This window comes from Rousettus aegyptiacus, unplaced genomic scaffold (assembly GCF_014176215.1).
Source record: "Rousettus aegyptiacus isolate mRouAeg1 unplaced genomic scaffold, mRouAeg1.p scaffold_m13_p_5, whole genome shotgun sequence".
Classification (NCBI taxonomy): Eukaryota; Metazoa; Chordata; class Mammalia; order Chiroptera; family Pteropodidae; genus Rousettus; species Rousettus aegyptiacus.
In genome coordinates this window covers 11092234-11105000 of record NW_023416308.1, presented here as the reverse complement: position 1 = coordinate 11105000, position 12767 = coordinate 11092234, and the positions used below count along the sequence as shown (strand labels likewise).

Sequence of the window (12767 nt, the reverse complement as noted above, 5' to 3'; positions counted from 1 at the left end):
ATAGCTTCCATTTGCCTCTCTCTCTGGCAAGCAGGTAAATGGTTTTGAAAAACATTTCGTTGGTCACAAATGTCACTTATTTGCTTTTTATTATGGTAAATAGCCAGCCTATGTCTTGGTAAGCTTAATGGATGGTTGGTGTGTTTATTCTAGAAAAATATTTTGGGCCTGGCTGTCACCAAACAGATTCTTATCCCCAGCACTGGTTTCTCTGCTTCCTGCCTTGCAATTCATGTTGTCCTAAAATAGTGGAAAGAAACTAAAGAGATAATTTGCAGAAGAAGTCACTCATGCTTCAGGGAATGGAAAGCTCCCTTGAAGGGAAGTTATCTTAGCTATTTTTCTTCCTCCCTCCCTCCCTCCCTCCCTTCCTTCCTTCCTTCCCTTTTCTGTATCTTAGAGGATTCTGTTGTTTGATTCAGAAAATCCAGGTCGGCACACAGACAAGATGATACCTGGCTAGGAACAGTATCTCTTGCCTTGTGGGGGACTGATGGGGGAGAGAGGAGCTGGCAGAGTCAGTTGGGACAGGAAAGGCAGATAGGAAAGAGGTGAGCACCTGAACTGGATGGAGGGAAGAAAGAGGGACAGAAAGACAGAGGAGGTTAAGTACTAAAATTCATGGAGCACCTACTACATGCTGGGCACCGTGCTCAGTGTTTCGCCCAGTGAGGTATTAGACCCACTTCCAGATGAAGAAACTGAGTCTCCAGGAAGCAGTAAGAGATGCCCGTGGTCACTGACCGATAAGTGTTTAATGTCAGTATTTAAACCAGGGTCTCTGATGTTCCGAAGCCGAGGTCCGCCCCCTTATACTGTGAGTCCCCAAGGAATCAGCTGCCTCTCAAGAAGAGGGCAGGCGAGGAGTAGAAATGGAAGGGAAAACATACAGAAGGAGGTCAAGTAAGACTGAGAGGGTCAGAATATTCTGAGGTCGTCAGTAGCTCTCGCCCGCTTGCCCTGAGAACCCTGAGATTTGCCGTTGTCTGTTGGAAAATCCCCACGGGGATGTTTATCGCTCTTCACTAGCTCCCTGTTCTTAAGTCTGCAGAGGGTTTAGGCTGCCAGGAAAGAGTATTTGGGCCAAAGCAAGTGTGATTAGACTGTAACCCAGGTGTTGGATGAACTTAAGCAGCATCTTGTCAGGATAACTGCTTTCTCCTGCTTTTTACAAACAGAAGCATTTTAGGATAGGGAGCCATAAACCACTATGTTGACAGCTTGCCCTATTTTTTTGGTTTACTTCCATTGTAAAAATTGGAGAGAGGTTTCCAACACGAAACTACTTTTGATATATTGGATTTTTTTTCCTGAGTGTTACCAATACTTGTAGTGAATCTGGGATCTTTCTCTCCCTGCTGCCCCAACACTGTAGAAATATCTGTTGTGATCGTGGCTATTCGTGTGCTTGTTGGGGTGCCCTTGGGGTGCCCTTTAAGTTGAAGGCAATGTGATTCCCCTTTGTGAATTCTACAGTGCCTGGAAAAGTGATTTCTCATAATAGCAATTGAAATCTTAAAAACAAAAAATAAGGACAAATTGGAATTTGGTTGTCAAGGCACTAAGTCACATTACTTTAGATGTCAACTCAGATGGCTCGTACTCTTAAGTACGAAAATATCCTTATTTGCAACTCTGAGTGGGAGAGTAGACCCAGCACCCAGGACCTCCTGTTACGGTGGGCATCCTGTGGCTTGCCGGCCGTCAGAGATTTCTGTGCAAATTCTTTTTAACTGCATGCATCATTTTGGAAGAGAAGACAGCCGTTAATTCTGGAATGAGATGACTCCAGAAGCCGAACTTTTGGTGCCAGGCCTGAAATTAGTTTGGTAATAGGAACAGTGTGGGAGCAAGTTATGGCGTGAGCGGTACTGAGCCTTTCTCTGGCCTTTCTTCCCACTAGCAAGCCAAATTACAGCAGCAGATGGACCTGCAGAAGAATCATATTTTCCGTCTGACTCAAGGGCTCCAGGAAGCTCTAGATCGGGCTGACCTGCTGAAGACAGAAAGGAGCGATCTGGAATATCAGCTAGAAAACATTCAGGTGAGAACTGGTAAAGGGATTTGACTTGAAAGTTGTCTCCGGAGGCAAAGCATGATGGCTGAGAACCGTCCGGGGAAACGGTCAGTCTCTCCAAGCTGTGCACCGTTGCTTCCTTTTCCCCAGTGTTTCATTGTGAAAAATTTCAAACATTCAGCGAAGCTAGAAAATTCCTGTAATGATTATCCCCTAGATTCTAATAGGGACCACTTGCTGTTTTTACTTTTCTCACATTTTTATTCATCGGTTCATTTTGTTGTTGTTGTTGTTGTTGTTGTTGTTGGATATAAGCATAGGACTAAGTAAGGAAATGCTGACCTGGTGTGTCTATGTCGAATTTCCATATGCTGGTAGTACCCTAACGCCTTTTTTATTTTCTTAAAGTTCCAAGTTTTAAAAGCCTGCTTTTTCCTGGATCTGAGGCTATTTTCGTTTTCATGAATTTTAGGTTCTCTATTCTCATGAAAAGGTGAAAATGGAAGGCACTATTTCTCAACAAACCAAACTCATTGATTTTCTGCAAGCCAAAATGGACCAACCTGCTAAAAAGAAAAAGGTGGGTCAAAGTGTTTGGAAAGTGGGGAGCTGACATTTTTGCCTGGTCATTATAATTCAGTGCATACCATGGTGACAGATAATCCAGGGGACGTCGGAGAGAACACAAATGTACATTCTCTTATTTTATTTCGGGCGGCAGAATAGGTTTTGAGATCATCAGAATAGCCCTTAAGAGAGGATATCGTTGTCAAGTCTGTCACAAACCACTTGACGTTCATGGCCTTTGAAATCATCCTGCCTGTCTGTTAAGGGAGCGGTTTTTTCATTCCCTAAGAAGCTGGGGCGGGGATGGTAACAGAGAGAAAGGTTTATACCTAGGTCACCATGCAGGACTCCAGAGGGCTTTTCAGCTCACACGTATGGGCCTCCAGAGGGATTAGTAGGTCACAGTTATGAGACCCCAGAGAGATCACAGGTCACGTGTATGGGATTCTAGAGAGAGAGGGGTTCTCAGGTCACATAGGACTTCATAAAAGAGGAGAAATCATTTGGCCTCATCCTTTTGATTGGCTCATGAAGAGACTGGGACTCAGACTGTTGAAGTGACCTGCCTAAAGTGCCTGACTGGACACTTATACCCTCCACCAAGAACTGTCCCATCCCTTTAAAATTATAACAAACAAATTTAAAACTATGCCCCCCCCCAAAAAAAAAAACCCAAAAAACAAAATGAAGAAATAGCTATGGACAGGGTTACATATAGACGCACATGGAAAGATGTCTTTTAATAAGCCCAAAACATGTTTCCCTAAACCACTGAAGCCCTCTTACCGGCTTTGGCCAAGTGTTCTCAGCTTAAAAGTGTCTCTCTAAGGAGTTCACGGTTTCCTCCCGAAGCCATTCATTCGTACGCTAGGACAGCAGTGGCCGCGGTTTTACAGGAGAGGCCAGTGATGACGTAGAATACCGAGGAGTGCACCGAAGTGGCAGCTGGGTGTCCCCAGTGCTGTGGTCACTGTGAGGGGACAAGAGCAGCGTTGGGAGCCAGGCTCCTACCAGGGGGTGGCTGCAGGGCAAGGAGTTTCTTGCATGTCGTGTGACTGTTCGTGCTCATTATGCTTATGATATTTAATCTTTTTTATTTTAGCAGTGGACTGTTATTGGATTATGTCTGTCACTTGATGTAGTTAGGGTATTTCCATTTTTTTTTTTCAGTCGCATTCTATGTTTTCCTTTTTTTTCTTCCATGTACAGTACACATTTCCATTTGCATTATTGGTTTTTTTTTTGGATAAGCTCCTTGTTTTGACATCATTTTAGCATTCCACTTTTTTTTTCTTTTTTTTTTTTTTTGCTTCCTTTTTTTTAAAAACAAAAACAAAAAAACACTCATTCCTGTGTCTTGTAACTAAACATAATGAGACAAATTCCAGGCAAGAGTGATTTCAGAACCATGTCTCCTGACTCCATCCTCCACTTCCATTTTTTGAGGGTAAAGAATCAGGAAATGGCTCTCCTTCATGGGATTGCTCAAGGAAGAGGTGGTAGCAGTCCAAGCATCTTGAACCCCCTTGGTGGAACCTTCCGCATCCCTATTTTTTTCCAGCCGGATTGGAATGGGCTGTGGCTCAGTGTCCCCCCTCCCCCTTCACATTGCCATTTTTACTAAATCTGCTTACAGTGAGTATGCTCCTGGCTTTCGTGCTGTGCTCCTCCCGAGTCAGAGTTCCTTTAGCTAGTTTAAAGTGCCAGTTTCCAGGAGTTAGGAGATATCTCTGTTTCCATTGCTAGGGTTTATTTAGTCGACGGAAAGAGGACCCTGCTTTGCCCACACAGGTTCCTCTGCAGTACAATGAGCTGAAGGTGGCTCTGGAGAAGGAGAAAGCTCGCTGTGCCGAGCTAGAGGAAGCCCTTCAGAAGACCCGCATCGAGCTCCGGTCCGCCCGGGAGGAAGGTAGGCGCGCTCTCCATGCAAAGTTGCAAAGTGCTGTGGAAAAGGCGGAGGACCGATCTCGACGAGATTGGCCAGGACTAGTTCAGCCTCAGTGCTTACTGCCCCCTAAGCTTTCCGTCCAGACGGCCCAAGCCTGAAAACTTGCCGGCATCCTTGGCGTTGCCGGTTTGGTACAATGTGTGTCCTTTCGGTCAGGGGTCTTTGAATGACAGCCCAGGGGCAGCCCACTTGGCCCGGGCCTCTTGGTGACCTGGCTAACCGAAAGGCTTTGGACTGGTGTCTCCCCAGCTGCTCACCGGAAAGCCACAGACCACCCGCACCCGTCCACGCCGGCCACTGCGAGGCAGCAGATCGCCATGTCTGCCATCGTGCGGTCGCCTGAGCACCAGCCCAGTGCCATGAGCCTGCTCGCCCCGCCATCCAGCCGCAGAAAGGAGTCTTCCACTCCAGAGGGTACGTTCTCAGGCAGCCATCGGAGTTTTCTCACATTTTTTTTTTTTTCATCAACTAAGAAATACAGACATACGGTAAAAATGATAAGTAATAATATTCAGGGATAAAAAATAGAAGTAAGCGTTCTCCCCATTCCCCCCCAATCCTGGTTCCCTTGCCCAGAGTCAGCCGTCGTATTCTTCCAGCAATAGTTCATGCACGGAAACACGTGTGTATGTTATTCACATGCCATATTATTTTCTCCCTTCTGTTTTCTTTTATAAATATCAGAGCACACTATGCTATATTCTGCAAAATGCTATCTTAGGCTGCCTCATATTAGCACATACAGATAGAGCTCGTCCTTTTAAAGAGCTTCATTGTATTCCGTGGTGTTGGGTATGTGTCTCCCTTATTACACCAGATCCCTGCCAATGGGCATTTAGGTTACTTCCAAGTGCTCGTTACCGTACACACCCGGCAGTGAACATCCTGCCCCTGTGGGCGTTACGGCTGTAGGCTATGTTCTCGGGAACTAAATCATCGGGGTCAAAGGTTATATGCATTGGAGTGTTGGTAGTTTGTGCCAGTTTATATCCTTACCACCAGTGTGAGGAGTTTTCTTTGTGGTCTCAAAAGTACTGTGTTCACCTCGAGACGACAAGGTCTTAAATAAAGGCCAAGGAAGGCAGTTAGGAAAGTCTCAGGGCGAACGGGGTAGAGCTGGTTCAGCAGCATGGTGCCACCATCAACCCTGCTTTAGTTGTCAATCTTAATGGCATTTTATCGTCGTTGTTTTTCTTCAATGATGATGTCATCTTGTTTCCTGTGTTTGCATAACACCGACTCAGAGAGCTTTTCTCTTCACGTCCTCAGAATGGTGATGGTAACTCAGGAAAGAATGGTTTCTGGCCCTGGTTCAGAGAGCGACCACCTGAGTCGTTTGATAAAGGAAGGGAGGCGATGGTAGACGGAGAACACAATCTGGATTCAGAAGTTGGGATCCTGAGCTTTTCTCTCTGTTAAAAGCTGCCTTTAATTCGTTCTGGATCACTCTTGGGAGGGGGCCTACTAAATGGGGAAGAAAAAAAAAAATCAATCTTGCTCATTTTAACAGACAGGACTATAACTTATTTTTAAATCAATTCTACAGTTAGTGGTTCTGCTGTTTTATTAAAATGAGTCAGAAAAGGTAAAACTGTGTGGTGAATATGTATGATTAAAAGTCTTTACTTGTGCTTCCTCGTTCTAATAAAAAAGATGTATTTTCACTTAAAAAAAAGAAAAAAAAGAAATTTGGATCCTGAGGTTTTCTCTCTATTTAAAGCTGCCCTTAATTCGTTCTAAGTCACTGTTGAGAAGGGGCCTCTTAAGTAGGGGAGAAAAATCAATCTTGTTAATTTTAATAGGCAGGAATATAAATATAAGACTCAGTTTTTTGAGGCTTAAAGTTGTCGTTGTTGTTTTTTTAACAAAAGCAGTTTATTCATGAAAGAACTGGACATGAAGGGAAAATTCTTCAGTTAGTTTGTATATTTAATAATTAGAAATTTATAGTAATATATAAGCACTTGGGCCTATCTTATTAATAATTCTGTAACTTATAATAGTGATTTTTAAACTGGATTCTGAAACTCTCTAGGTATGTGATTTCACTTGGTAAACAAAGCTTTCATGATTAAAATATTTACAAACATTTGACCTAAAGGTATATGTTTCTTCATAAAAGGCCCAGGAACATCTATACTATCATAGCCATTCTCCTATTGGTAATATGTTCTTTAAAAAACGCTAATTTTTAATAACCAGGCAGTGGAGATTTTGAGTTGATTCATATAAGTCTAGCTGCATCTATTACTGTTAAACTAGTTTCCCAAACTGTAGTTAAGCTGGTCTAATAGTTTTTTTAACAGTTTTATCGAGATAAATTCATAAACCATATAATCTGCTCACTTGAAATGTACAATTCAGTGTTTTTTGTTAAGTTTAACAGATTGTGTAACCACATCCTAATTTTTGAACTTTTTTTGCCCCTCCTCCCCCCAAAAAAACATTCTATACCCACTAGCAGTCACTTCCCATTTCCTTCTGCCTAACCTCTGGCAATCACTAATTTGCCTTTTATCTCTATGGATTTGCTATTCTGGACGTTTTGTGAAACGGAATTATACCATAGATGGCCTTTTGCGTCCGGCTTTTTTCACTGAGCATAACGTTTTTGAGATTCGTCCATGTTGTGCTGTTTATTAGTACTTCATTTTTCATGGCTGCATAATATTCTGTTATATGAATAGCACATCTTTTTTTGTTAATCCATTGATAGACATTTTGGTTGTTTTTATTTTTTGTCTATCACAAACAATGCTGCTATGAACGTCTGTGTATAAATTTTTGTGGCTACGCATATTTTTAGTTCCCTTGGGCATATACCTATGAGTGAACATATGCTAATCACATGTTTAACATTTTTGGGAACTGCCAGACTGGGTTTCAAAGTGGCTGCCCCATTTTACATTCCCTCCAGCAATGAATGAGGGCTCCAGTTTCTCTGTATCCTCATCAACACGTATTTTCCATTCTTTTAATTCTAGACTTACTGAGGAGCATGAACTGGTATCTCAATGTGGTTTTGATTTGCATTTCCCTAATGACTAATGAAGTCGAGCATCTTTTCATTTGGTTGTTGGTCATTTATTTATCTTCTTCGAAGAGATGCCTATTCAAATCCTTCCCTCATTTTTAAATTGGGTTATTTGTCTTTTTATTATGGAGTTGTACGGGTTCTTTACGTAGTCTAGCTGTAAGTCCCCTGTCAGAGATAGGAGTTGCAAGTGTTTTTTTCCAGTTCTGTGGGTTGTCTTTTCACTGTCTTGATGGTATAATTGGCAGCACTCTTATGATTTAAAAAATTTTTTTTCCTCCAGAATTTAGTCGGCGTCTTAAGGAGCGCATGCACCACAACATTCCCCACCGATTTAACGTAGGACTGAACATGCGAGCCACGAAGTGTGCCGTGTGCCTGGATACTGTGCACTTTGGCCGCCAGGCATCCAAATGTCTCGGTAAGAGCAGCAGCTGTGTGTGCGCGGTGGGCACCCGTGTGTCTCCACCTAAAAAAAATCTCTCTTGCGGAGGTTATTATTCCATTTTAAATTCCTTATGTAGTGCATTCATTTTCAAGCTTTTAGTTTCAGTGGGAGGATGCTATTTTTCTCCTGTTAAAGGAGTGAGTTTCTACCTGTTTTCAGCTCATGTCTTCCAACGCCCGGTGCAGAATGCCCCAGATTTTCGTAATTTCCAGCCCTCTTTTCATCAGGCTGGTTTCTCCCTACCTTTTAGCCTGTGTGCTGGCTCCACCCGAAATATACAAATGTGTTCTTTTGCACAGCTGTTTGTGACAGCCCGAGAGAAAGCAGGAAGATCGGACTGAGAGCACTTGGCTCTGTCATCTTCTCTGTCTGTAGGGGCCTGGCTCCTGGGAAAGCTTAGGGATCCCCTGGAGGACAGGGCCAAGCCGACTGGCCCGGCCGGGGGTTGGCCGGCGGAGGAAGGGAATGAATGGTCCAAGATCAGCCACGCAGGTTTTCAGGTTGTTCACCGCTTTTCCCTAGAATGTCAGGTGATGTGTCATCCCAAGTGCTCCACGTGCTTGCCAGCCACCTGTGGCCTGCCAGCTGAATATGCCACGCACTTCACTGAGGCCTTCTGCCGTGACAAAATGAACTCCCCGGGTCTCCAGACCAAGGAGCCCAGCAGCAGCTTGCACCTGGAAGGGTGGATGAAGGTGCCCAGGTATGTTGTTGCAGGGCAGCCTGGGCTGGGGCAGGTGCTGGCGAAGGGTGGCTGAATATGCCGCCCCCAAATATGCTACTCTGGGATAAGGATTATTTTGAGCTAAAGGCACTTGAAAAACAGGTGCAAACTTTTTTTCTCTTCCTAAAAGGAAGAAATAAAACTCCCCTAAAGCCGTCCCCCTTCCCCAGCGCAGCCAGACCCTGTCTGTTGAAGTGACCCTTGTGCTCCTTCAGCCTCCCTGTACGTTTTAGTCCCTTTTCCATAGTTACCACTCCTTGTTCAGCCTGCTATAACAAGCACTTGGGCCTGTCAGCTTTTGCATCTTCGTTTGCTTATGGAGACGCCCACATACATGTAAAATAAAGTTTGTGTGCTTTTCTCCTGTTCATCTCTCTGGTGTCAGTCGAACTCCTGGGCATGGAAGGCCACAAGCCACTTCCATTTCTGAGGTTCTCTGGGGAGTTCGAGGGATGTCTTGTCTCGGCCTTCCTCCCCATCCCGCCCCCTTCCTCCCGCTGGATCCTTCTGAGTTCAAACATTTCTTCGTTTTCACGTCTGTTTTCCCAGGAATAACAAACGGGGACAGCAAGGCTGGGACAGGAAGTACATCGTCCTGGAGGGATCGAAAGTCCTTATTTATGACAACGAAGCCAGAGAAGGTAAATTAATAATTCAGGGGGAATGTCACTGCACGCGGTTGACCCAGGTCTCCCAGTCTTGGCGTGAAGGCTTTGTTTTTTCGGACTGGGTTGCAAGCCTTCTGCGGTTTTCCATTTTTGAAAATTAAAAACCAAGTGACTTCGCTAAAGGTTATTGGTACGATACTCACGTCTGTAGGTATCCCCTCTGAAGACCCTGCAGGGCGCCGCCCTGAAGATTCTACCTGCTAATGCACCTTCCGAGAACTTCTGCCTCGGTCAACTAGCCCATAAATCCGCATCGTCATCAGAAATTTGACTGTGCTACTCATCTGACACACTTTATTTTGTTTTTATCTTCCCTCTCCGCCTTCTCTGCACATCCTTCCCTCCTTTGTTCTCGTGCGCCTCTCTTTCCACGCGTACTGTCTCTCTCGCCCTCTCTCTCTCTCTCTCTCTCTCGCCCTCTCTCTCTCTCCTCCCTTTGTTCTTGTTTCTGTTCTTTTGTTTTTCTTTCTGCCCTTCCTCTTTGCACCAAGCTGGACAGAGGCCGGTGGAAGAATTTGAGCTGTGCCTTCCCGACGGGGACGTATCTATTCATGGCGCCGTTGGTGCTTCCGAACTCGCAAACACAGCCAAAGCAGGTGAGGAGAAGCAGGGGAGCCCCGCCCCCGAGGTGGGCTGCGCTCAAGCTCCGTAAATCAGCAAGTGCAGGAGGGGGCTCGTGGAGCGTTGGCCTGCAAAGGAAGCCCCTCCGCCCCCCGCCCCACCGTCTTAGCCATAACCGGGATTCGTGTGGTTGGCACAGTCTCTGCTATTTCAGGGCTCTCCCTCCCAGCGCGAGTTGGGGGTGGGGATCCGCACCCAACCCTGAGGTCTCTGTCCAATCTCCTAGATGTCCCATACATACTGAAGATGGAGTCTCACCCGCACACCACCTGCTGGCCCGGGAGAACGCTCTACTTGCTAGCTCCCAGCTTCCCCGACAAACAGCGCTGGGTCACCGCCTTAGAATCAGTTGTCGCAGGTGGGAGAGTTTCTAGGGAAAAAGCAGAAGCCGATGCTGTGAGTATGAAAACGGACGCCGGAGCTTGTCTTTGTAGAGTGGGCTGACTTGGTGGGACTCCTGCTGGCTGCCTTGGTTTCCCTCGGGCGCCCTCTCTCTGAGGGGTGATGGCTCGAGGCTGTCATGACCGGGTGTTTGGTGGTCATAGACGTACAGGCTCTGAGGGGGCTCGTCTGGCTTCGCGGGTCCTCCCCCTCCACAGCCCTTTAGAATGGGGGGAGTCGGCACCATCAGCTGGCTCTTTGGGGTGTTCGAGATCTTGGTTACGGCAGCAAAGCCGCTGAGGTCCTGATAAGGAAATCCTCTCTCTTATTCACTCCGATGAGTTTATTTGGCTTAAAGGCTTGCATTACAAGCACTTTGGCCATGAAGCAGCAAAAAGGCTGCCCACAGCCATGCGTACTTCAGCAAGGCTTTTCATAACCTTCTCAATTGCTTCCACACGATTTGCTCTTCTGTAGGCAGGTTTAAAATCCTACTTACCCTTAAGATGTTAGAAATGTAGGTGTGCCTTGATTGGCAGCACTCCTCCCAGAACGTTCCAGGATAGAAACAGGGCTCTCTGCTCTCTGGCATTTTCTCCACCAAAGACCAGCTCTTTTCAAGCAGTTAGCTCCTAATCAACACTTTTAAGTGTTAGCAAACTGGAAAATCCTTAACCATGAGTCTCCTGATAAGGAACTCTGCTCACTGGGGAGCCTTGTTTTAATGACCTGTTTTGTGGTTACACATATAAACCTTCTACTAAAATCCATGTCAATGTGTACAATAGGGCCGCGACTGTATTTCGTACGAGCTTCTGCCCGCGTGGGTTCAGGTAAAGAGATTCAGAAGCTTGTCGGCTTGCTGCCGGTGCTGTGCTTCGCAGCCTGGAGGGGAAGGAGCCTTCCCTGTGGCTTATTAACCTCTGGCGGCTGACGTCGCCTTGGCTTCAGCTTATTTCCTACCCGAGAATATCTGTCTGCGTCCACTGCACTCACTCATTCCTGCATCCAAGCGGAGTCACAACTCCGATGCGAAATAACAGCCACCTCGGAGAGGTCCATGAGATCGATGGTCTTGCCTTTTGAGCTTGGATTAAAATCTGAGGCAAGCCACGAGCGGATGTGTGTTTCTGAGCTTTCTCAGGAGGAGCTTGCCTTTCTTCCTGGCATTAAACTTCTCTCCATTCTCGCTTTTGTCTCTGAATGGTTTGGCCACGAACGGTTCGATCTCACCAGATCCTCTTTTTCTTTTTCTTTTTTTTTATTTTTTATTTTTATTTTTAAACATATTAAAAGAAGTTGCTTGGAAACTCCCTGCTGAAACTGGAAGGCGATGACCGCCTAGACATGAACTGCACACTGCCCTTCAGTGACCAGGTAATGACGTGTGTGGATGCGGTCAGCCGGCGTAGGGCAGTAGCCACACGCAGTCACGAAAGAAAGGACCGTGTCGGCTTTGCTGCTCTTGCTGTTACGGTGACGTGACGATGCTTACGTTCTGCCTCTGGACATCTGCCCCCGCAGGTGGTGTTGGTGGGCACCGAGGAAGGGCTCTATGCACTGAATGTCTTGAAAAACTCCCTCACCCACGTTCCAGGAATTGGAGCAGTCTTCCAAATTTATATCATCAAGGACCTGGAGAAGCTACTCATGATAGCAGGTGGTAGGCCAAGGCCGCGGCGCTTTTTATTCACTTTTAAGGACAACCGGCGTGAAAGGCTAGTGTCATGCTCGGGAAACACAGAGTCAGGTCTTCCTGGTGGCCGGTTGGGACAGAAGCAACTCTTTTGCGCTGTGTTCCTGTTGCTGCCCAAGCTGGTGACTTCCATGTCCAGCTTCCGTGTCCTTGGGGTACGATTAGCACGTGCGACACCCCCAAGGCACATCTCACCATTATGCCAGGCTAAACGCGAGTCATCGAGGTCAGACCCTTTGTCCTCATCGCGTTACCGACCCCTGAGCCATGGCCTTCTGAGCGTTCTCCTGCTCTGTCGAGCGTTGTCTCTTTTCTCTGTGACCTCTCAGGGGCCCTTCTTCTAGATTCACCATGTATTAATGTTTTTGCCACATTTCTCTCTCTCTCTCTCTCTCTCTCTCTCTCTCTCTCTCTCTCTCTCTCTCTCTCTCACACGCACACACTGTCACTTTTTGAACTATGAGAGTCAGTTGCACAAGTTCTTCTTCCTCACATCGCCTTGGAATGAGGATGTGCTCTTGTGTAACCATGGCAATTTTTTTTTTCTCCTTCTTTATTGGTGGAACTATTTTTTTTTAAAAGGGAGAACCATAATGTATATGCCCATCACCTGAAACATCCACAGTTTTTGCGTGACCGGATGGATCCAGGGACTGAAATAAT

The 12767-nt window shown here is 46.0% G+C and overlaps 1 protein-coding gene across 15 annotated transcripts in view; it reads left to right on the top strand.

Annotated features, from left to right (window-relative positions):
• Positions 1–12767, top strand: part of CIT (citron rho-interacting serine/threonine kinase) — a 144985-nt gene that overhangs the window by 117600 nt on the left and 14618 nt on the right. For 7 of the 15 annotated variants that reach the window (XM_016149546.2, XM_016149542.2, XM_016149537.2 and 4 more), the window contains 12 exons: positions 1904–2044; positions 2490–2597; positions 4331–4493; positions 4782–4946; positions 7850–7987; positions 8537–8717; positions 9288–9379; positions 9898–10002; positions 10254–10423; positions 11197–11241; positions 11705–11785; positions 11933–12068. In XM_016149546.2, the coding sequence (XP_016005032.2) occupies positions 1904–2044; positions 2490–2597; positions 4331–4493; positions 4782–4946; positions 7850–7987; positions 8537–8717; positions 9288–9379; positions 9898–10002; positions 10254–10423; positions 11197–11241; positions 11705–11785; positions 11933–12068 (1525 nt within the window). The remainder of the gene's footprint in view (positions 1–1903; positions 2045–2489; positions 2598–4330; positions 4494–4781; positions 4947–7849; positions 7988–8536; positions 8718–9287; positions 9380–9897; positions 10003–10253; positions 10424–11196; positions 11242–11704; positions 11786–11932; positions 12069–12767) is intronic. The other 8 variants (XM_016149547.2, XM_016149543.2, XM_016149540.2 and 5 more) reach the window with 4 other exon arrangements.